The sequence below is a fragment of the Phragmites australis genome, chromosome 5, assembly GCF_958298935.1.
Source record: "Phragmites australis chromosome 5, lpPhrAust1.1, whole genome shotgun sequence".
In the NCBI taxonomy this organism is placed as follows: domain Eukaryota; kingdom Viridiplantae; phylum Streptophyta; class Magnoliopsida; order Poales; family Poaceae; genus Phragmites; species Phragmites australis.
Window position 1 is genome coordinate 40,699,158 of NC_084925.1, and position 22,535 is coordinate 40,721,692.

At 42.1% G+C, this 22,535-nt stretch overlaps 2 protein-coding genes across 2 annotated transcripts; both read left to right on the forward strand.

Annotated features, from left to right (window-relative positions):
* Positions 1-3,897: 3,897 nt before the first annotated feature.
* On the forward strand, positions 3,898-5,775 carry LOC133919684 (anthranilate O-methyltransferase 2-like). Its single transcript, XM_062364155.1, has 4 exons — positions 3,898-4,074; positions 4,171-4,584; positions 4,765-5,031; positions 5,130-5,775. Exons 1-4 carry the CDS (start codon positions 4,000-4,002, stop codon positions 5,526-5,528), a joined length of 1,155 nt encoding a protein of 384 aa, XP_062220139.1. The 5' UTR covers positions 3,898-3,999; the 3' UTR covers positions 5,529-5,775.
* Positions 5,776-12,246: 6,471 nt separating this feature from the next.
* LOC133919686 (anthranilate O-methyltransferase 2-like) lies at positions 12,247-17,277 on the forward strand. The gene is made up of 7 exons (XM_062364156.1): positions 12,247-12,507; positions 12,604-13,017; positions 14,092-14,242; positions 15,232-15,569; positions 15,666-16,079; positions 16,261-16,527; positions 16,626-17,277. Exons 4-7 carry the CDS (start codon positions 15,495-15,497, stop codon positions 17,022-17,024), a joined length of 1,155 nt encoding a protein of 384 aa, XP_062220140.1. The 5' UTR covers positions 12,247-12,507; positions 12,604-13,017; positions 14,092-14,242; positions 15,232-15,494; the 3' UTR covers positions 17,025-17,277.
* The last annotated feature ends 5,258 nt before the right edge of the window (positions 17,278-22,535 follow it).

Below are 22,535 nucleotides of genomic sequence, written 5' to 3' on the forward strand. Positions count from 1 at the left end.
TGAAAGCATCGCCGTATTCGTGCCGAATACGGCACTATTACCCATATTAGGTAAGTACCGAATACAGAAAATTTTCGGCACCTAAGGTGCCCAATATGACACTGTTGCCTGTATGCGGCACCTCATGTGCCGAATATGTCCCGGGCCTACGTTTTCCGGAATTTGAGTACCAAATACGAGTACTAGATTTGTAAATGCACTAATATATTATCTATTTTAGCAAATACGGTGATATATATTGTCTATTTTTCCATTTTTACACACTAAATACATGATCGCATTGTATAATGTAGTATGCATAGGTGGTAGGTACTAGTCACGGTCAAGCTTTCTTTTTTTCACACAAATCCAGGTAATGAAATATAGAATTAGTAGGTATCCAATTGTAAAGAGATAGTAGATCGGAAAAGAGAGAGCCATGTGCTGTCATTATTAGTGGCATTGAACAATGTCTATTTTGTAGAAGCTTATTTGAATGTGGCTGTGCACAGCTTCTGAGCCATGCTAGGGCAGTGAAGTTCCCCATTGGACACAAAAAATAATATAGATAAAATCATAATAGACAAAGTAAAAAAAAACATGAAAGGCATCAATGATCTGGTCCGGAAGCTCCCTGGAAGAGGAAATTTGTAGACTGTTGTTCTTACTAGACAGCGGTAACGCCGAACCAAGCGAAGCAGCTGCCTGGCGTGAAGAACTAAAATGATTCCTGTGAGGATGAGGCGAGAAAGGCAACGGAGAACAGATATGGCGCAAGGAGGGGGATGGTGGTGCGGATTTGGGTGGGTTGAAGGGGAGATTTGTAGGAGAAGCAGTTCGGTAGGGCGAGTCGCCAGAGCACCCGAGAGAGCGTACGGCTACATCCCCACACCACTTGTTCATTCATTCACTACTTGTGGGGGCATGAATCTGAAAATTCAAACAATGATGATGTTGATGCGTGTGTAGCTGAATGGGTTTGGTCTTCTAAGTCTAAACCATTTGTTTGCTCTGCTCTAAAACCGATTCCTTCTAAAAATTGGTAAGAAAAAATTAAATTTACTTTTGATGTAGCAAAGTGTGATAGGATTTTTGATTATTTGCTGCAAGAGAAACAAACTAAACTATCTCATAATTCCTCTATTAGAATAATTAAAGAGACGAGCTTATTGTAAATATCATAATTCTTATTCTTATACTATTAACGATTGTAATATTTTTTGTCGACAGATTCAATCGGTCATTAATAAAGGACGATTGAAATTTGTGAAGATGCAAGTGGCTAAGCAACCATTCCCAATTAAAGTAGTTGATCTACAAGATAAGAGTATTTTAATTTGGCCAGTTCAAGCAAAATCAACCAATGGAAAGAACGTAATCATGGTTGAAAAAAGTCCTAAACTTTGGGGAGAACAAAAAGTAACTAAAAGGAGTGCTACTTGAGAAGACTCCTGAAGGCAAAGAATCAATTCAGATCATGATAAACACTTCAATCATCGGGGGTATGTCAATGCTAAACCAAAGATGATCAAATCAAAAAGCTCGGAGGTTGAAAAATAGAAGGTTAATGAAGCAAAGGGGCGTGACAAAGTTGAAAAGCTCAAGCCTACTTTAAAGCAACTTTTATCTAAATATGAGAAGGATAAGACCGTTCAAAATCGTGTGAATCGGTCAGGTGTGTTCAAACGGCCGAGATCACCTTTGAAGCATGAAGCGCGTGATCATCATGTATGTACACATACACATACGTGAGATCCATATGAACAGTACCTATCGTAACTTGATCCCTTATAATCGCTTCAAATCTTACCCCTTTAGTATATACTAGTTTGATTGGCGCGCCTACGCCGTGCCCGTTTTTATTTTACTGTGTAGAGCATGACAAAAAAATACTAAATAAATTAGGTTCACAAATTTTGTACATTTCAATATTTATTTATAGAATTATTAATGTTAAACACATTCAATTAATTATAGAGAAAACAATAGTACTTTTATGGATGTACATAGTTTTAACATGTAGGTGGAAGTAATACTAACCTAAAATAATTCGTTTCATTTTTTTTTTTTTTGAGTTTTAGATATTTTTCTTTGCATTTTAGATTTTTTTCAGTCGATTTATTAATGTAACTAATATTTATTTCAACATTTTTCTAGAATATCCGAAAAAGAAAATTACATATACATGTATATATACATATATATATATGTATACCTATATATATATGTATATACATGTACATATGCACCTATATGTATATAGGTACACAGGTCACTTCTACAGTAGCTACAATAGCAGGGGTCTTGCGACTTCACCGATTCCAGCACTTTAGTATATATAATAATTGATTATAAACACTGTTGATACGCATCCTGTTCACCTTAGATTGACACTTTTCTACCTTGGAAGCATTACTAAAAGCTCCGACCACCTCTTTGAACACTTTTTTTTATTTTTGCATCCTGTCAACTTTTTCTCCCTATAATTTTGCCTGCGAAATCTAGTATAACTTCTGTTTCTAAATTGTCCTGTCTTGTGGCCAGAAAAACTAGCATTAGTTTAAGTTCTTTTTTGTTTTTTCTACACTTTCTGGATTGCAATATTAAATTACTGGATGATTTAGGAACCAACTCGGCCTGCCATACCGTAGCTGTTGGTGCCATCCACCAGCATTTGATCCAAAATAGCCTCCGTATGTCTGCTTCTATTATTGCTGATGCTGCTCAGTGTTTCAACACCCATCACTTTGCCTGTTTGATCGGATATGGTGGCAGGTATGAGTTTGTTGTTAACAATAGATTTCTTTCAATAGCAGTAGTTCGTTACTTAGACTACACCAACGTTTCCTTCGGGAGAAAAATCTTATCGTGAAAAGATTTTTATTTTCTTCAGTGTTATAATAGTTTTTCTTTACTATTCTCGTTACGAAGGGATTTCTAAAGTTATTTTCTTCAAAACGGGATTCTCTTCTTTCACTTCATGATTTCTCTTAAAGAAAATCGTTAAAGATAAGAGAAAATAAAAAAAATCAAAAAAAATCAAAAAAATGAAATAAAAATATATAGTTAGAGATGGCCTTATATTTGCTTCACTTGTTGCCTCATCCTGCATAAAAGTATATACACATCCCCAATTTGAGGATCTGTTTGGTAGAGTTCTCAGAGTATCTTTCCGGTTGGAATCAGAGGAGTTCTGCCAAACAGCAGTTTTCAGCTTTTAGCTCAATAAGTGGAATCCGTGGGAGTGATTCTCTAAAATTAATTAAAAGTTGAGGAGCTGAAAAAAACAGCTTCCCCTGATTCACTTCTCACAGAAAATCACTCCATCCATATATTTTATTTTAAAAAATCACTTTCAACCACAAAATTACTTCCTAAAAAAATCACACCCCATAAACAATTTAAATCAACGAAAGCTCCATAAACGGACCCAGAATTAACTTAGGCTGCTCCTCCACCCGCGGGTCCCCTGCCCAGACAAGGTTCACGTGACTCTGCTGCATGTCATGTCATGCACCCTCCTGTCCCTACTGCACCATCAAGCAGCTTGTCATGACGCAAAATCTTATGGCACAGTCCGTGAATGGCAACAAATTATTTGGCGCCATTCGATGACATTGACTATCTTTTAGATATTTTAAAAATTTATCACATTTAATATTATTATAATATTTTTTATTTTTTCTATTATCAAAAGCTATTCTATTTTCTACATTTTATTACTCTTATTTTTCTTTCAAATTCACATTCCTACAGTGTGAACAGTATTGCACCGGTTCTCGCTCTGGCGCCCGCCTCTTTCACCAGTCCGGCCTGCCGGAACACTCCCTGAATCAATTCCTGAAATGTAGAAATTGTGCGGGAATAAAGTAAACAACTGCTTGCCCAGACTGGCTACGCCTATAAATTGGCATGCTCTAGTGCTCTGCTCTGCAACTGTTCAATAGAGAACATACCACTTGAAGTCTCCGAAACAAGCAAGCTTTTGCCATTGTTAAGTACCGGGCCGTTAGTGCAGCCATGAAGGTAGAACGCGACCTCCACATGAGCCATGGCGACGGCGAGACCAGCTACGCCACCAACTCTAGGCTTCAGGTTTTTGCTTCTGCGTGCACAGTTAAGTTGTTAACAATGCGAAAAACTTTCACTGATGCATGGCATGCGCCCATGATGTACGTGCACGTTCATCAGGAGAAGTCCATACTGAAGACGAGGCCGGTGCTCCACAAGGCCGTGGAGGCGGCCCACGCGTCGCTCACCCCCGCCGGCACGATGGTCGTCGCCGACCTCGGCTGCTCGTCGGGGCCCAACACGCTCCTCGTCGTATCCGAGGTGCTCGGCGCCATCGCCGACTGCCGCGAGGAGCTTCGCGGCCAGCAGGAGCCGGTGCACGTGCAGTTCTTCCTGAACGACCTCCCCGGCAACGACTTTAACCTCCTCTTCCGGTCCCTGGAGCTGTTCAAGAACCTGACCGCGAATGAGAAAGGGGAGGCAGTGCCGCCTTACTACATCGCCGGGCTGCCGGGCTCCTTCTACAACAGGCTCTTCCCTGATCGTTGCGTTCACATTTTCCACTCCTCTTACTGTCTCATGTGGCGCTCCAAGGTATGCACAAATTAGGGAATCACCTCTTACCGTGGTGGTGGATGTATCTGAGGACGATTCCATCCACAGGGTTCAAATCGCTGTAACCACCATTTACATACAATGCTTTTAGCGATGGTGAGCACATGAGCATTTGCGATGCACAACTACTATATATGTGGCATGCCTGTTTCTGTTTAGGTACCGGAGGAGCTTTCGAGAGGCACGGTTGAAAACGAAGGCAACATGTACATTTGGGAGACCACGCCGCCGTCGGTGGTGAAGCTGCATCGGGAGCAGTTCCAGGAGGACTTCTCGCTGTTCCTCAGGCTGCGTCACAACGAGCTCGTGTCGAGTGGCCAGATGGTGCTGACATTTCTGGGCAGGAAGAACAAAGACGTACTGCGTGGCGAGATCAGCTACTTGTTGGGGTTGCTTGCCCAAGCTGTTCAGTCCCTAGTCCAAGCGGTACGCGCACGTACACCAGCATAAAAAAAGTGTGTTGAAATTCACTCGTGAACTGAAATACTGAACCCGGCCGGTTCTTGCTTCTTGATGCATTGCAGGGCCGTGTGGAGAAGGGGAAGCTGGACTCCTTCAACCTGCCGTTGTACGCGCCTTCAGTCGACGAAGTGAGGGAGGTGATCCAGCAGAGCGAGTTGTTTGACATCAACCACATCCAGCTCTTCGAGTTGAACTGGGATCCCCATGACGACTCGGATGGTGATCTTGTGCTCGACTCCGTTCAGAGCGGTGTCAACGCCGCTAGGTGCATAAGAGCTGTGGTTGAGCCCCTGATCGCGCACCATTTTGGTGGGCATATACTCGACGATCTCTTTGAGATGTATGCGCAGAATGTCGCAAAGCACCTCCAGAAAGTGAAGACCAAGTACCCTGTTATTGTCCTTTCCTTGAAGGCAAGACGTGCGCCGAAGCACCCAGCAAACCACAGTTGCTATTCCTGATCAACGTTCAGGCATATACAGCTTATGTAGAAGCTTGTGTCAAATTAGTGCTAAAAAAATGCAACTATAGATGCAATATAACTGTGAACTATACAACCAATCAATAAAAGAAATAAAGTAGTTCAAGGAAAATGTTAGTGGTAGAATAGTTCCTCCACTAGTTCCCTTGGATTTAGCAGGTTTGTTGCAACAAGTCGATATATTTGGTTATGTACTTTAATCTTAAATGGAAGCAAATATTTTATGATCGTTTGGTTCTACACTACTACTTCTAGGTAATATCTTGTACTTGGCAAAAATATGAATTTGTATAATATGCCTGAGCGTATTTATTAATATAGACAACATATTATTGTATTCATGAATCTAGCAATGTGGTATTGTCCATCGTCGTATTGTATTGTCCAGCAGGAACAACGACATCCACAGCAGCTGACTAGGATCACCTCTGTATGCGCTCGGCATTTATGGATGACCAGTCCCACATGCCTCTGGCCCCCTGTGCGCTCCTCCTATATGTGACATACACAGTTATAATAAATTAACATTGATCACCTTGGGCACTAATGCTACCTACAATAACACACTTACTCATGCGCCCGACTGGTGTCTCGTGGAGCAGGTACTGGCACCACTGTCGGTACCCGAATTGCCTCTGTACACGCTCAGAATAATATACTTTCATATTATTCATGTACAACAAGAAACATCTAGTCATTCATAAGCCTGAGTCACGCCAACAACATGATGTGATGAGCCCACCAGTTGCAATTTCAGCTACTCGTACCATAAGCCATGGATCCCACTCCACGACATCTGCGCTAAGGACGTCCAAATCACTGATCACCCGGGAGTAGTTACCATGGTCTTGTTGCTGACTCCATCTCAGCCTTGCATGCATCCACCAATACCTCATCGTAGGCCTCATGTCATCTACAATGCCATCAGAGATGGGGACTGGATAGTAGCTCTTGAGCACACAAGACCGACAAACCGGGAGGTACTCCCAGCTCCATAGCTGTAAGAGGTGTAGGCAGCCTGTTACAGATCCTTTCTTCGTTGATCACTGGGTTGCATCACACAATCCTCTGTAGGTGGCAGCTAGCACAACAGATCCCTAACTGTAAGATATCGACTCATAAGGATGTGAAGCAAGTTGTCTCGCTAACCATACAATATGGGGAATGACATAATCGTCTACCGTGTTGCAGAAAATGATACCTCATAGCAGGACGTACAAGTACACATCATAGTGTTGTATTACTGTAGCCTCGTCTGCATCCGGTGGGTATAGACCGAACTGTGATAGCCTATGAATCCAGGACATGCAGAGGCCAACATCCTTCTTCTCACATGGCACACCAAACCTACAAGATGCAGATGGTCAATGAAGCTTGAATAGCACTACAATATTTGAAGTGTGGTACATAAAAAATAATTATATGCCATCAACGTAACCCTTCCACTGTTCCTTCATTGTTCGTGAAACTACTAATGGGACACCCTTGATTAGCAGCCTGGTTAGCGTGGCCACATCCCTCAATATTATGGTCATCTCACCAAAAGAAAAGTGGAACGTGTACATCTCAGGACGCCACCGGTCGACGAGACCTGTGAGCAGTGATTCCTCAATTGGCGAGAGAGGTGTCCAGCCACCACCAACCATAGGAGCTTTGTCCATCATAAGAGCAGAAGGTAGTTGAAAGTGCATCTAGGCCTCCTAAGTAGGTTTTGGCTTATTGATGACAATACAATTAAGGATCTAATATGTTTATCTACGTCATGAACAGGTCTAAGTCTAAATTGAGAAGACATATGATGATTGATGCCCTTCGAAAAGAAAAGAGAAGCAACGAGGAGTACTCAATAGGATTTAAATTTCTCTATTTTTGAAATTGAGTCTAGGATAGCCGCTCTATTAAGAGGGTTGCATTTGATTGCTTGTTTAGTGTCTCAATGCTCAAGATATCCTTTAGAACCAATAAGTTGAGAGACACACTCACCCACGGGCACCGGGATGTTAGACAAAAGTTCACTGAGTCCAGAGTCTTCGGTGTTCACTGGATACTCCGGTACTCAGTATTTAGACCGGAGTCTCCGAGACAGACTCCGGCAGAGGGTGCTCGGTTCCGTTTTATTTTTAATTGTCCGGAGTCTCCGGTGTTCACCGGATACTCTGGTAGTTGGTGAGTTTTAAAGGCCGGAGTCTACGAGGGAGACTCCGCCAGAGGTCAATTGGTTAGGCATTTATTTTTGTTGAAAAAGACCGGAGTCTCTGGTGTTCACCGGATACTCCGGTAGGAGAAAATGTTTTTACCGGAGTCTCCGAGGGAGACTCCGGCAAGAGTGGCTCGGTTAATATTTATTCTTTTGATAAAAAGGACCGGAGTCTCCGGTGTTCACCGGATACTTCGGTACCTGGAGAAGCCGGAGGGTCCGGCAAGTCTCCGGACTCAGTCTGAGTGGTAGCCCTATCAGGACCGGAGACTCCGGTAACTTAACAGAACCGTAACGGCTAATTCTGACACAGTTTTGTGACCGTTCTGACGCCGTTTTGGAATTGAGACCGGATACTCCGGTGTTCACCGGATACTCCGGGTTAGGTCTGTCAGAACAATAACGGCTAGTTTTTGAGATAGGGCTATATATACTTCCACACCCCATGACATTAAATGCTTGTTGTTGCTGCTGAACTCTACACCCTAGAGCATTCCAAGAGAATTCAAAGTCCCTCCAACCATCTCTAGTGCTAAGTTTTGCGCAAATTTAGTGAGTTTGGGTTTGGAGTGAGATTAAGGCACTTGAGCATTGAGTTCTTCATCGAGCATTCGCTGTGATCATTTCTCTTGGAGCTTTGTGCTTCTAGATGGCAAGGTGTCGCCCGTAGAGCACCCAATCTTTGTGAAGTGCCACGGGAAGTTTGTAATTGACTTCAAATTGAATAAGGAAATTCTAGCTTGATCTTTGTGGTCGCTAGAAGAGGATAGGGTTGGAAAAGACTCGGCTCTTTGTGAGCTCCTCAACGGAGACGTAGGCGCTTCTTTGTGAGGTGGCCGAACTCCGAGACAATCCCTTGTGTTCTCATTTGTGCAATTTACTTAATTATCTAGCTTTGAGAATTTACATATAAATTGTCTTAGTGATCATCTTGCTAGTATTTATTGTTGTTTAAGCTCTGTGATATCTAGTGGACTTAGTATCACCTTTAGATTCTAGCTGCTCGCGTTAATTCTTAGTTATTCTTGAAATCATGTATAGACCGGAGACTCCGGACTAGACCGGATACTCCGGATTGACCGGAGTATCCGACCTTCACCGGAGTATCTGGCAGCTTTTAATCCGTTGTTTAGTTTTAATTTTCAGAAAAGCCTATTCACCCCCCCCCCCCTCTAGGCGCTTTCAATAGTAAGCCTGCCCGTGCGAGTGTTTCATGAAATCGAGGGTCCAACTCCTTAATCGTGTGGACACTCTGGGCTTGCAACGAAAGCAACTGTAAAAGATAACCAATACATGTACTGCATTAGTAGCAAATTATGTTAGCAATTAAAAAGCACATATAATCGTGGTACCTACTGCCCTGTGAAAATCATCTGTCTTTTATAGTTCTCGTCGTACCGCTATTGAAGAAGCTCGGGAAGATCAGCATGAGCCATGACAATGATTTCAAGCTACATGGTTCAATAAATAGGTGAACAACAAATATGAATATATTACAAGCTTCATGGTTCAATACATATGTGAAGAACAAAAAAGAATTTATTACACTCCTCGTGGTTCAATAAGTATGTGAATAACAAATTAGAATATATTACAAGCTTCATGGTTCAATAAATAGTGAAAAACAAGCTTCATGGTTCAATAAATAGTGAAAAACAAGCTTCATGGTTCAATAAAATGCAACAGCACTAAAACACTACATTTTGATAGTGCATGATAGTTTACTGCTGAGTCGGGCATGTCCTCCTGTCATGGTCAGGTTGTTTGCAAAGTTTCACTTGTGTAGGCCATCAACAGCATCTACTTCATCCATGTCACCTTGCAGCCTTGTGGATTTAGGCCTTCCAGGATCTATGCATCATGCTCGGGGATAAAGTATCCACATAGGCCCCTCGATCGCTTTGTAACTGCTTCCGATGTTGAAGGACCGCATCTTTGTAAGCCATGCGCTCCTCAATGCATCTATTGTGAAGTACGGTGCTACATACTGTGATCCGTCATTGTCGCCTATATCCCTGCAAGCAGCTAAGACATGCGAGAACAAGATATGGTGCAGTTTTGTCTTATTGCATGTGCACTTTGCCTCGTGAGGTTGTTGCATGGTGTCCCCTGCGCTACACCCTGAAGCATACCTATAGCGGCACATAACCTCAAAGTCATTGTTGGCCATGTCATAGATCCTCGTCTGATGAAATTGTGTCTAGATCCTCCTTCTGGATAAGATTGCCTCCACCTTAAGTACGAACAGTGTGCTGCAATTTATAACAGTATTACCACGGTCTCGAAAGTAGTCCGCTGTTCTATAAAATATGAGCTCAATGATGGCACACAACGTAAGGCCACGTACTCCCTTTAGTACATTGTTGAACGCATCCGCTATGTTCGTTGCATTGAAAAACTAATTAAACTGATGCACACCACTATGGAGTAATGGAGTCTACTATGAGTAAAAGACACTAAAATCATTCATCTATTTTACTTCATAGTTGCTTCTTTTATTTAACTAAGACTAGGAATTCATGTGTGCATCACCATTTTAATGGATCGCATTGAAAAACTAATTAAACCGACATGCACCACTATTAATTAAAATTTTTAATTTGACAATTTATCGATGCATTATGATTTAAATCGAATATTTCTATCCAACCCAAGTTTTTTTACTAATCAAATTCATATTAATTACTAGTATACAATCTACTAACCTAAACAAATAATTACTATTACACAACATCACACTAATTACTATTATACAAATTCACGCTAATTACTATTACACTAACTAAGCAAATAATTAGATTCATATAATCAAACTAAGAAATAATTGAACAAATATAATTAAACGGTTTAAACATTGTAATTACTATTATAGCTGCCAGTACTAATTAAAAATATAATTTAAGTACTTATTGTATCTCACGCTGCTGCTCCTTCTTGTCTCTGGCTGATTCTCCTCTTCTCGCGCTACTGCTACTTCTCGTCTCGCGCTGCTTCTCCTCTCCTCTCCATGCGCTACGCTGCTGCTTCTTCTCTCATCTCCTCATTTACTCGTGCTTCTGCTCTCCTCTCACATAGCAGCTGATGTATGCGATGGTGCTCTCATTTTATAGTAAAAAGTAGAGAGAAGTGACAGAAACATGACACAACTTGACCGCATGCCGAAAACAGTGACAGGCGCCGAAAGCATCGCCGTATTCGGCACTATTACCCATATTCGGTAAGTACCGAATACAGAAAATTTTCGGCACCTGAAGTGCCTAATATGACAATGTTGCCTACATGCGGCACCTCATATGCCAAATATGTCCCGGGCCTATGTTTTCCGGAATTTAAGTACCAAATATGAGTGCTAGATTTATAAATACACCAATATGTTATCTCTTTTAGTAAATACGATGATATATATGGTCTATTTTTTCATTTTTACACACTAAATACATGATCGCATTGTATAATGTAGTATGCATAGGTGCTAGGTACTAGTCACGGTCAAGCTTTCTTTTTTTTCACACAAATCCAGGTAATGAAATATAGAATTAGTAGGTATCCAATTGTAAAGAGATAGTAGATCGGAATACAGAGAGCCATGTGCTGTCATTATTAGCGGCATTGAACAATGCCTATTTTGTAGATATTTTAAAAAATTGTTATTTTTAATATTATTATAATATTTTTTATTTTTAACGACTATTTTATTTTCTACGTTTTATTAATCTTATTCTTCTTTTAAATCCACATTCCTACACTGTGAATAGGATTGCAGCTTGTGCTTGAGCTTTGCTTGGTCTGCGACTAAGTTTAAATATGCATGAATGGCACATTCCTCGTCAAGTTTTGGTCAATAAATGACGGGCGTGGACACGCATTGTGGCTAGCAACTGAACGTGCTTCGTAAACAAGGACCAATAAGCCAGATCTACTTGCATATGAACGTGACAAAGCGGGTCCCCTGTCCGGCCAAGGTTCACGTGACTCTGCTGCATGTCATGTCATGCACCCTCCTGTCCCTACTGCACCATCAAGCAGCTTGTCATGACGCGAATCTTATGGTACAGTGCGTGAACACGACAACAAATTATTTGGCGCCATTCGATGACCTTAGAATATTAAAAAGATATTTTAAAAATTTATCATATTTAATATTATTATAATATTTTTTATTTTTTCTATTTTTAACCGTTATTCTATTTTCTAGATTCTATTACTCTTATTTTTCTTTCAAATTCACATTCCTACAATGTAAACAGTATTGAACCGTTTCTCGCCGTCCACGAAGTTGCGGCCACCAACATCCGTCCGCATCACTGTTGCGGGCGATACGGTTTCCACGGGAGCCGCTTTGCAGGCGTCATCCATCCGTATGCACCGAAACGATGAAATACCGTAGCTACTAGAGCTATCCTTAATACACATATTTTACATGTTATATATATGATGCCAAGTTAGATAGTACCCTACAATTTCACCGGGCCGACCTGCCGGAACACCCCCTGAATCAATTTCTGAAATGTAGAAATTGTGCGGGAATAAAGTAAACAACTGCTTGCCCAGGCTGGCTACGCCTATAAATTGGCATGCTCTAGTGCTCTGCTCTACAACTGCGACGTTCAATAGAGAACATACCACTTGAAGTCTCCAGAACAAGCAAGCTTTTGCCATTGTTAAGTACCGGGCCGTTAGTGTAGCCATGAAGGTAGAACGCGACCTCCACATGAGCCATGGCGACGGTGAGACCAGCTACGCCACCAACTCCAGGCTTCAGGTTTGTGCTTCTGCATGCATAGTTAAGTTGTTAACAATGCGAAAAACTTTCACTGATGCATGGCATGCGCCCTTGATGTACGTGCACGTTAATCAGGAGAAGTCCATACTGCAGACGAGGCCGGTGCTCCACAAGGCCGTGGAGGCAGCCCACGCATCGCTCACCCCCACCGGCACGATGGTCGTCGCCGACCTCGGCTGCTCGTCGAGGCCCAACACGCTCCTCATCGTATCCGAGGTGCTCGGCGCCATCGCCGACTGCCGTGAGGAGCTTGGCGGCCAGCAGCCGCCGGTGCACGTGCAGTTCTTCCTGAACGACCTCCGCGGCAACGACTTCAACCATGTCTTCCGGTCCCTGGTGCTGTTCAAGAAGCTGATCGCGAAGGAGAAAGGGGAGGCGGTGCCGCCTTAGTACATCGCCGGGCTGCCGGGCTCCTTCTACACCAGGCTCTTCCCTGATCGTTGCGTTCACATTTTCCACTCCTCCTACTGTCTCATGTGGCGCTCCAAGGTATGCACAAATTAGGGAATCACCTCTTACCGTGGTGGTGGATGTATCTGAGGACGATTCCATCCACAGGGTTAAAATCGCTGTGTCCACAGGCCACTACTACAGTACCTATACATATATACGTACACAGGCCACTGCTACAGTACCTACAATAGCTACAGTAGCAGGGGCCTTGCGATTTCACCGAATCCAGGCACTTTAGTATATACTAGCAGATTGGTGCACCTACGTCGCGCCTTTTTTTTTCACAGAACATGACAAAAGAAGACTAAACAAATTAGATTCACCAATTTTAGACATCTCAATATTTATTTATGAATTTATTAATATTTAATATTTTCATTTTGTTAAGGGGAAAATGGTAGTATTTTTTATGCATGCACATAATTTTAATATGTAGACGACAGTAATACGAACCTAACAAAATTTGTTTCATTTTTATTTGAGTTTTAGATATTTTTCTGTGCATTTTAGATTATTTCAGCCGATTTATCTGTATAACTATTATACTTTTCGCTATTTTTCTGGAATTTCTAAAAAAATTATATTATACGGATACATATATGGATACGTATACAGATACATATATGTATTTGTATTTGTATATATATACATAGATGTATACATATACATATACGTATACATATATGTATACATATATGTATACATATATGTATACGTATATGTATACATATATATATATGTATATACATGCGCGGGTCCCATACAAACAGTAGCTACGGGCCCTGAGAATCCAGAGATCCCAAGCACTTTAGTATAGAGTAATTGATAATAATAATTGATTACAAACACTGTTGATACGCATCCTGTTCACCTTAGATTGACACTTTTCTACATTGGAAGCATTACTAAAAGCTCCGACCACCTCTTTGAACACTTTTTTTTTTGCATCCTGTCAACTTTTTCTCCCTATAATTTTGCCTGCGAAATCTAGTATAACTTCTGTTTCTAAATTGTCCTGTCTTGTGGCCAGAAAAACTAGCATTAGTTTAAGTTCTTTTTTGTTTTTTCTACACTTCCTGGATTGCAATATTAAATTACTGGATGATTTAGGAACCAACTCGGCCTGCCATACCGTAGCTGTTGGTGCCATCCACCAGCATTTGATCCAAAATGGCCTCCGTATGTCTGCTTCTATTGTTGCTGATGCTGCTCAGTGTTTCAACACCCATCACTTTGCCTGTTTGATTGGATATGGTGCCAGGTATGAGTTTGTTGTTAACAATAGATTTCTTTCAATAGCAGTAGTTCGTTACTTAGACCACGACCAACGTTTCCTTCGGGAGAAAAATCTTTATCGTGAAAAGATTTTTATTCTGTTCAACGCTATAATAGTTTTTTTTTACGATTCCTGTCACGAAGAGATTTCTAAAGTTATTCCTTTTAAAACGAGATTCTCTCCTTTCCCTTCGTGATTTCTCTTGAAAGAAAACCCGTTAAAAATGAGAAAAAATAAAAGAAATAAAAAACTAAAAAAATGAAATAAAACAATATAGTTAGAGATGGCCTTATATTTGCTTCACTTGTTGCCTCATCCTGCATAGAAGCATGTGCACATCCCCAATCTAAGGGTCTGTTTGGCAGAGCTCTTAGAGCATCTTCCCGACTGGAATCAGGGGAGCTCTGCAAAACAGCAGTTTTCAGTTTTTAGCTGCATGAGTGGAATTCGTGGGAGTGATTCTCTGAAATGAACTAAAAGTTAGGAATTGAAAAAAGCAACTTCTCCTGATTCATTTTCCGCAGAGAATCACTTTATCCATATATTTTATTTTATAGAATCACTAAAGAAATCATTTTCAATCACAAAATCACTTCTTACATAGGATCACTCGCTATAAAAAATTTAAATCAAAGAGTGCTCCACTGAGTAAACCCTGAATTAACTTAGGCTACTCCTCCACCCGCGGGCCCCCTGCCCAGACAAGGTTCACGTGACTCTGCTGCATGTCATGTCATGCACCCTCCTGTCCCTACAACACCATCAAGCACCTTGTCATGACGCAAAATCTTATGGCGCAGTGCGTGAACATGGCAACAAATTATTTGGCGCCATTCGATGACTTTAGACTATCTTTTAGATATTTTAAAATTTATCACATTTAATATTATTTTTTTATTTTTTTATTATCACCGGCTATTATATTTTCTATATTCTATTACTCTTATTTTTTTTTCAAATTCACATTCCTACAGTGTGAACAGTATTGCAAGGTTCTCGCTCTGGCGCCCGCCTCTTTCACCAGTCCGGCCTGCCGGAACACTCCCTGAATCAATTCCTGAAATGTAGAAATTGTGCGGGAATAAAGTAAACAACTGCTTGCCCAGGCTGGCTACGCCTATAAATTGGCAGGCTCTAGTGCTCTGCTCTGCAACTGTTCAATAGAGAACATACCACTTGAAGTCTCCGAAACAAGCAAGCTTTTGCCATTGTTAAGTACCGGGCCGTTAGTGCAGCCATGAAGGTAGAACGCGACCTCCACATGAGCCATGGCGACGACGAGACCAGCTACGCCACCAACTCCAGGCTTCAGGTTTTTGCTTTTGCGTGCACAGTTAAGTTGTTAACAATGCGAAAAACTTTCACTGATGCATGGCATGCGCCCTTGATGTACGTGCACGTTCATCAGGAGAAGTCCATACTGAAGACGAAGCCGGTGCTCCACAAGGCCGTGGAGGCGGCCCACGCGTCGCTCACCCCCACCGGCACGATGGTCCTCGCCGACCTCGGCTGCTCGTCGGGGCCCAACACGCTCCTCGTCGTATCCGAGGTGCTCGGCGCCATCGCCGACTGCCGTGAGGAGCTTGGCGGCCAGCAGGAGCCGGTGCACGTGCAGTTCTTCCTGAACGACCTCCCCGGCAACGACTTTAACCTCGTCTTCCAGTCCCTGGAGCTGTTCAAGAACCTGACCGCGAATGAGAAAGGGGAGGCGATGCCACCTTACTACATCGCCGGGCTGCCGGGCTCCTTCTACACCAGGCTCTTCCCTGATCGCTGCGTTCACATTTTCCACTCCTCCTACTGCCTCATGTGGCGCTCCAAGGTATGCACAAATTAGGGAATGACCTCTTACCGTGGTGGTGGATGTATCTGAGTATGATTCCATCCACGGGTTCAAATCCCTGTGTCCACCATTTACATACGAATGCTTTTAGCGATGCTGAGCACATGAGCATTTGCGATGCACAACTACTATACATGTGGCATGCGTGTTTCCTGTTTAGGTACCGGAGGAGCTCTCGAGAGGCACGGTTGAAAACGAAGGCAACATGTACATTTGGGAGACCACGCCGCCGTCGGTGGTGAAGCTGCATCGGAAGCAGTTCCAGGACGACTTCTCGCTGTTCCTCAGGCTGCGTCACAACGAGCTCGTGTTGAGTGGCCAGATGGTGCTGACATTTCTGGGCAGGAAGAACAAAGACGTACTGCATGGCGAGGTCAGCTACGTGTGGGGGCTGCTTGCCCAAGCTATTCAGTCCCTAGTCCAAGAGGTACGCGCACGTACACCAGCATAAAAGAAGTGTGTTGAAATTCACTCGTGAACTGAAATACTGAACCCGGCCAGTTCTTGCTTCTTGATGCATTGCAGGGCCGTGTGGAGAAGGGGAAGCTGGACTCCTTCAACCTGCCGTTCTACGCGCCTTCGATCGACGAAGTGAGGGAGGTGATCCAGCAGAGCGAGTTGTTTGACATCAACCACATCCAGCTCTTCGAGTCGAACTGGGATCCCCATGACGACTTGGATGGTGATCTCGTGCTCGACAGCGTTCAGAGCGGTGTCAACGTCGCCAGGTCCATAAGAGCTGTGGTTGAGCCCCTGATCGCGCACCATTTTGGTGGGCATATACTCGACGATCTCTTTGAGATGTTTGCACAGAATGTCGCAAAGCACCTCCAGAAAGTGAAGACCAAGTACCCTGTTATTGTCCTTTCCTTGAAGGCAAGACGTGCGCCGAAGCACCCAGCAAACCACAGTTGCTATTCATGATCAGCTTTCAGGCATAGACAGCTTATGTAGAAGCTTGTGTCAAATTAGTGCTACAAAAATACAACTATAGATGCAATATAACTGTGAACTATACAACCAATCAATAAAAGAAATAAAGTAGTTCAAGGAAAATGTTAGTGGTAGAATAGTTCCTCCACTACCTCCCTTGGATTTAGCAGGTTTGTTTCAACAAGTCGATGTATCCTGTTATGTACTGTAATCTTAAATGGAAGCAAATATTTTATGATCGTTTGGTTCTACACTACTACTTCTAGGTGCCAATATATAGCAAAGAGAGGTAGAAGAAATGAAGTACGCGCTTGCCTTGTGCCCTCATGGAGTTCAGTTGATGCGTGGACCAAAATATGTCAGTACGTGCATAACATTAAGGAATTCTTCAGCTGTGGTGTAAGAACTATGGAGAGGTCGATGGGTCGCGTCTTCATGTTAGGCGACATGTCTCGGCCACGGTTCGGTGTACTGTTTGGAATCCGGCACAGCAGCAATCACCGTATGGAGTCTGGCGCCGCTGCCACTACTACAGATACCTTTTATCTGTGTCGATTCAAAATCGTTATCAGTGACAGTTTTTGAACCGACACTATTTACTCGGTACTGATAGTTTATGATTATCAGTACCGGATATAGAACCGATACTGAAAATCACTATCAGTGCTGGTTCGTGGATCGAACCGGTACTGATAGTACACCTATCAGTGTCGGCTGGTATTATCAGTGCCGGTTTGTTTTTACCAACTGGCACTGATAGTTATTTCTCGCCCTTTTCAAAATGTGGTGGTTGCTGCTAATACTGTGGTATTTTCAAATTTTGGCCGTTACCGGTAATAGTATATGGTATATTTATAGACACGCACATATAAATTAAATTTACGAGATGTCAAATTTTATCGCAGCATATATACACAAGCGCATATAAATTTTATTTTTAAAACATCAAGTCTCGTCACGGTATATACAAGGCATACATGTGATATTTTATTACAACAATGAAAAAGAGTTCAAGATTTTTTGTTAGTCGAAGGTTCTGAAATCTTCTTTTTCTTATTAGATGAAGGTAACGAGATAGAGGAGCCAAATTCATGGAACTCGCCAGTTGGACTGATGACTTGATCATTGATGAACCCGACAAGTTGTTCTTAAAGTGCGTTGATTTCAATAGACATGAGTCGATCTCTGAACAGCACAAGAAACTGCATTTCAAGAATTAAAGAAATCAATCCTTATGAACACATATCGGACCTGAAAATTAGTCATCAAGATGTATATCGCATACCTCAGCATCAACCACCTGGTATGACGTGTCTCCGTTGAATCAGTGCATGAATTCCATTACATAAAAACCACATAAATTATTATCCAGTCCTTGCTTCTTACGAGGAAAATCATGTCGGACAATCCAGTCTTTCGCGAACGGCCGATGTTTAACACTCTTCTTGATGTATCATCGATACACTCTACATATGTGTGATTATTACCGTAAGTAGACTTAGATTCAATCAAATCAAATATTACCAGAGCAATAATGAAATGGTCGGATTTTACCTTTGTAGCAAGTCAATGACGGGTTAGTAAGTTTTTTTTTTGGATTATTTATGAGTCGAAGACAACGATCTTGCTAATGTCTGGCTGAATGACAAGAAAGATCTAATGATAACTGAACATAGGTCACCATATGTTAGTTGGTCCTAATTTCTAATGATGTATTGCTCAAAAAGAGTACAACATTCATGGAGGGAAACACGTACCCAAAGTGGTAGGACAAAAGTATGTATTTCTTTAATTTTAGCTCTAAAATACACTTCAATGCATAGTCCTCGATTCCTTTTGGATCAGATTGCATCATTATCGGGTTTACATGATGTGGGTCGATGAATCCCACATGGTCGATGCCCTCCGTCCTGCATCTTTGTACCTCCATTCTATATAAGAAATAAGTTAAGACATTGAATCCAATAGTACATGAAAGTATACTGTAAATTATATATATACGACACTTACATAGTCCAACAAATCAAGATAGACATATCGAGAGCATCTTGCTGGTACGGTTGATACATTTCCTCAAATAATATATAAATAGAGCTGTCCCCGTGGAGAAAATCTCGATCCTTGTATCTGGCCTCGAACATTTCTCTACCATCCCGCGACTCCTTCATGTACCACACATGAAATTTTCAAAGTTGATATGCAAGTTTGTCCCACACGTTTGGCGCGACCAAGAGTTCGCCCAGCTTAAATTGCCATTTCTCGGCTGCTTTTGTTGTTATGGACTCGTCTAGAAATTGCTATTTTGTCATTTTAGTATCTTCAAGAAATCTTTCTAAATTCTGTTCTTATCGTATTTGTTCGATAGAAGACTCTTTCAAGTATTTTTTGCTTTTGATGCACGCTAGTTTGATTTACTCCTGCGCTTAACAGGTTTGGCCATCTTCAAGAAAAACTTATGTGTTTCTGCACGGATTGATATTTTCTTCACAAGCTCTAGCTTTTGAAAGAATTTCTTGACACTAGCGTCCACTATCGCTCTGGTTTCCTCTGGTGTTTGTTCATAAGACAACTTCTCAGGTTCTGCCCCCTTCTTACGTGCCCTTTGCTTCTGGGATGAAGCCAACTTCTGAGATAAACTCAAATTTTTAGACTGTGCATCTGCTGTCAACTTCGGAGGGGAGGAGTTGACTCTCTTGGTGGTGGTGGTGCTGACTTTGGAGGAGGAGGAGTTGGCTCTCTTGGTGGCACTGGTGCTGACTTCTGAGGAGAAGGAGTTGGCTCCCTTGATGGTGACTTGTGTAAGGAGGAGTTGGCTCTCTTGGTGACTTGCGTAAGGGAGTAGTTGGCTCTCTTCTGGGTGATGATGGCGGTAGCGATGACTGTGAAGGAGTTGTCTCTCTTCTTTGTGACGGTGGCGGTGGCGGCGGCGGCGACCGTGGAGGAGTCAGAGAAATTCTGTGTGGTGGGTCTGGCTCTGCATCAGACTACTCATTTGTCTCATCTTCAAACACTGTATAGTGCTTGGATCACAGAACGAAGCCACCCACGTTTGATCTGAGCCTCTTGTAACCCGTCTCTTCGGTGTAATCCATGTCAATCTTACGGTACAAAATTCGTACAGAGTCCACGTGGACCTCGGCGTATCCCCATGGTATCAGAAGATCGTTGAAGAGAGCTCCTTCCACGCATTGGTTGACCTACCCCATAGCCACGGTGGTGGTAATGTTCAAGGTGGGCACGACAAGCTTGCACACTTTGCTTTTTGTGATGTCGTCCATGGGGTAACAAGTCAATTTTTCTTCTGCAAACCCCGCGGATGCACATCTGCTCCGACGACCACCAAGGCTCACAACATTTTCTTCGCCTTGTTGTTGTCTGTTTCCTTGCTCTAAGCCATTGCACAATATTTGCTCTAAGCCAGATTCATTGTTGCCAACAAAAGTGTCTCATCCATCGTTCTCGACAAAAGTATCTTCAAATGTCGACATATCGAAGTCTTCGTTAGCCATTATATCGTTGCTTATGTTTTCTTTGACTTTTGGTTGCCCTTCACGAACAACATATTCAAGTTCGTCGTGCTCAGTCCAACGGGTATAGCCAGCCTTGAAACCCCTGCGAATCAAGTGTACACGGATCTGCTCTATATTTGAAAACAGCTTCTCGTTCTTGCAGTCGACACACGGACAACATATAGAGTGATCGGCACGCTTCCTTTTTGGCTTCTTGTACACTGTGGAAGCCCTCAGAAAATCTTCAACGCCAACAAAGAACTCTGGCCCTGGATCCTTATACATCTATGACCGGTCCATCTGGAAATCATTATAATTAAACACATTCAACTTATAATCATTAAACATTTCAAAATCTAGAACAAATGCATTGAATTACCTCGCATCTTGATCGGTCCCTATTTGAGGGCCCATCTCCTTCCGGTACTTGGGCCGGGTCGAGGGACCCGCCTTCCAAAGGCTGTCGTATCCGATTGTGACCCGTGAGTGGATGTGTCATCCCTACAATAAAGTATTATATCAATTGTGTTAAATTGACTACGTTAATTAATGAACAGAGAAAATCCAGTGGATTATTATTTAAATTCAAGACTTTAAAAATATACGCAAACCACATACTAGAAAATTAAAGCTAGATTTTAGGGGCATTTACAAATACCTCCATGTTTTTATTCTTTGCAAGGATACCAATCGAAATGACAATTCTAGTGGTATTTTTGCAATTTTTTAATGGCAATAACGGTTCAAGTAGTGGTAAATTTGTAATTATCCATAAATTTTAATGTACACACCCACATCTATTTACATGTGACTATTAATCTACTCATTAAATCATCTACAATGACAAAATATCGATCTTTCTCTTATTTATATTATATTGGAGCTCTTACTCATTCCAAAATTCAACACCAAAGAACAACCACCTAAATTCAAATCTAGAGCAATATAGCAACTAAATCCAACTAAGAATCAAACGTAGATCATCTCTATACATCTAACAATGACAAAATTATAAACTTTTCCTAAGTTAGATCTCAATTGCATCTCTAAATCCATAACCATAGAACAAGCACCAACCATCAACCTTAGAGCAATCTACCAAATAAATCTATCTAAAAAGAAATATAGATCATCTTAGCTCCCCCAAATCTTGAATCCTCCAACCGTAGAGATGGCGGAGATGGCAAAAATGGCGATCGACACTACTCTGGTGGGCCTGCGGCGGCTTTGGTCCTGCTTGGGGGAGAAGGTGGGCTTTATATTGTAGCGACCCATCAGTGTCCGTTGGTATATGGAACCTGCACTGATAGACACTATTAGTGCCGGTTCGTGGTTGGAACCGGCATTGATAGTTTCTATCATTACATTTTCTTAACTCCTCAGTGGTTGGTCTCGCGTGGAAGTTTAAGAACTGGCACTGATACGTCAATAGTACTGGTTACTATTGAAACGGCACTGATGGACCGGTACATATATGGTGTTCTATAGTACTGTGCAGTCACGAATAGCTGCAATCACCGTTGATTCTTTCTATAATTGGCTGTAACAAACTTGGCATGTAATTAGCAGTAGTTTAGCATTCTATTGCTCATGTACTGCTATATATTCGTACTCCATCTATCAAGAAATCAAGGCGTGTGTTGCCATATGAATACACGTTTTCATGGTAGCAAACACAAGTGGATCTTGCCGCATCCGCCCACCTCCACTCTAACATAATAGTAAGAAATTCCTCTACCAATCACCACCTCCATGACTAGCCCCTCAGCTAAGGAACTTGCTTCTGCCACAGTAGTCACCAAATTCCTTTGGACTCAAGCCGTTGCCATCGCAAGCATCAAGTCCCTCATGCCAGTCACCTTAGACCTCCACGCCACCAACTTCTTGAAGTGGCGTAGCCTCTTCCAAATCACCCTATGCATGTATGACTTGGAAGACCACATCCAAGGCACGCCCACATCGCCCGATGCATGTGGTTGCGTCTCAATGCCAT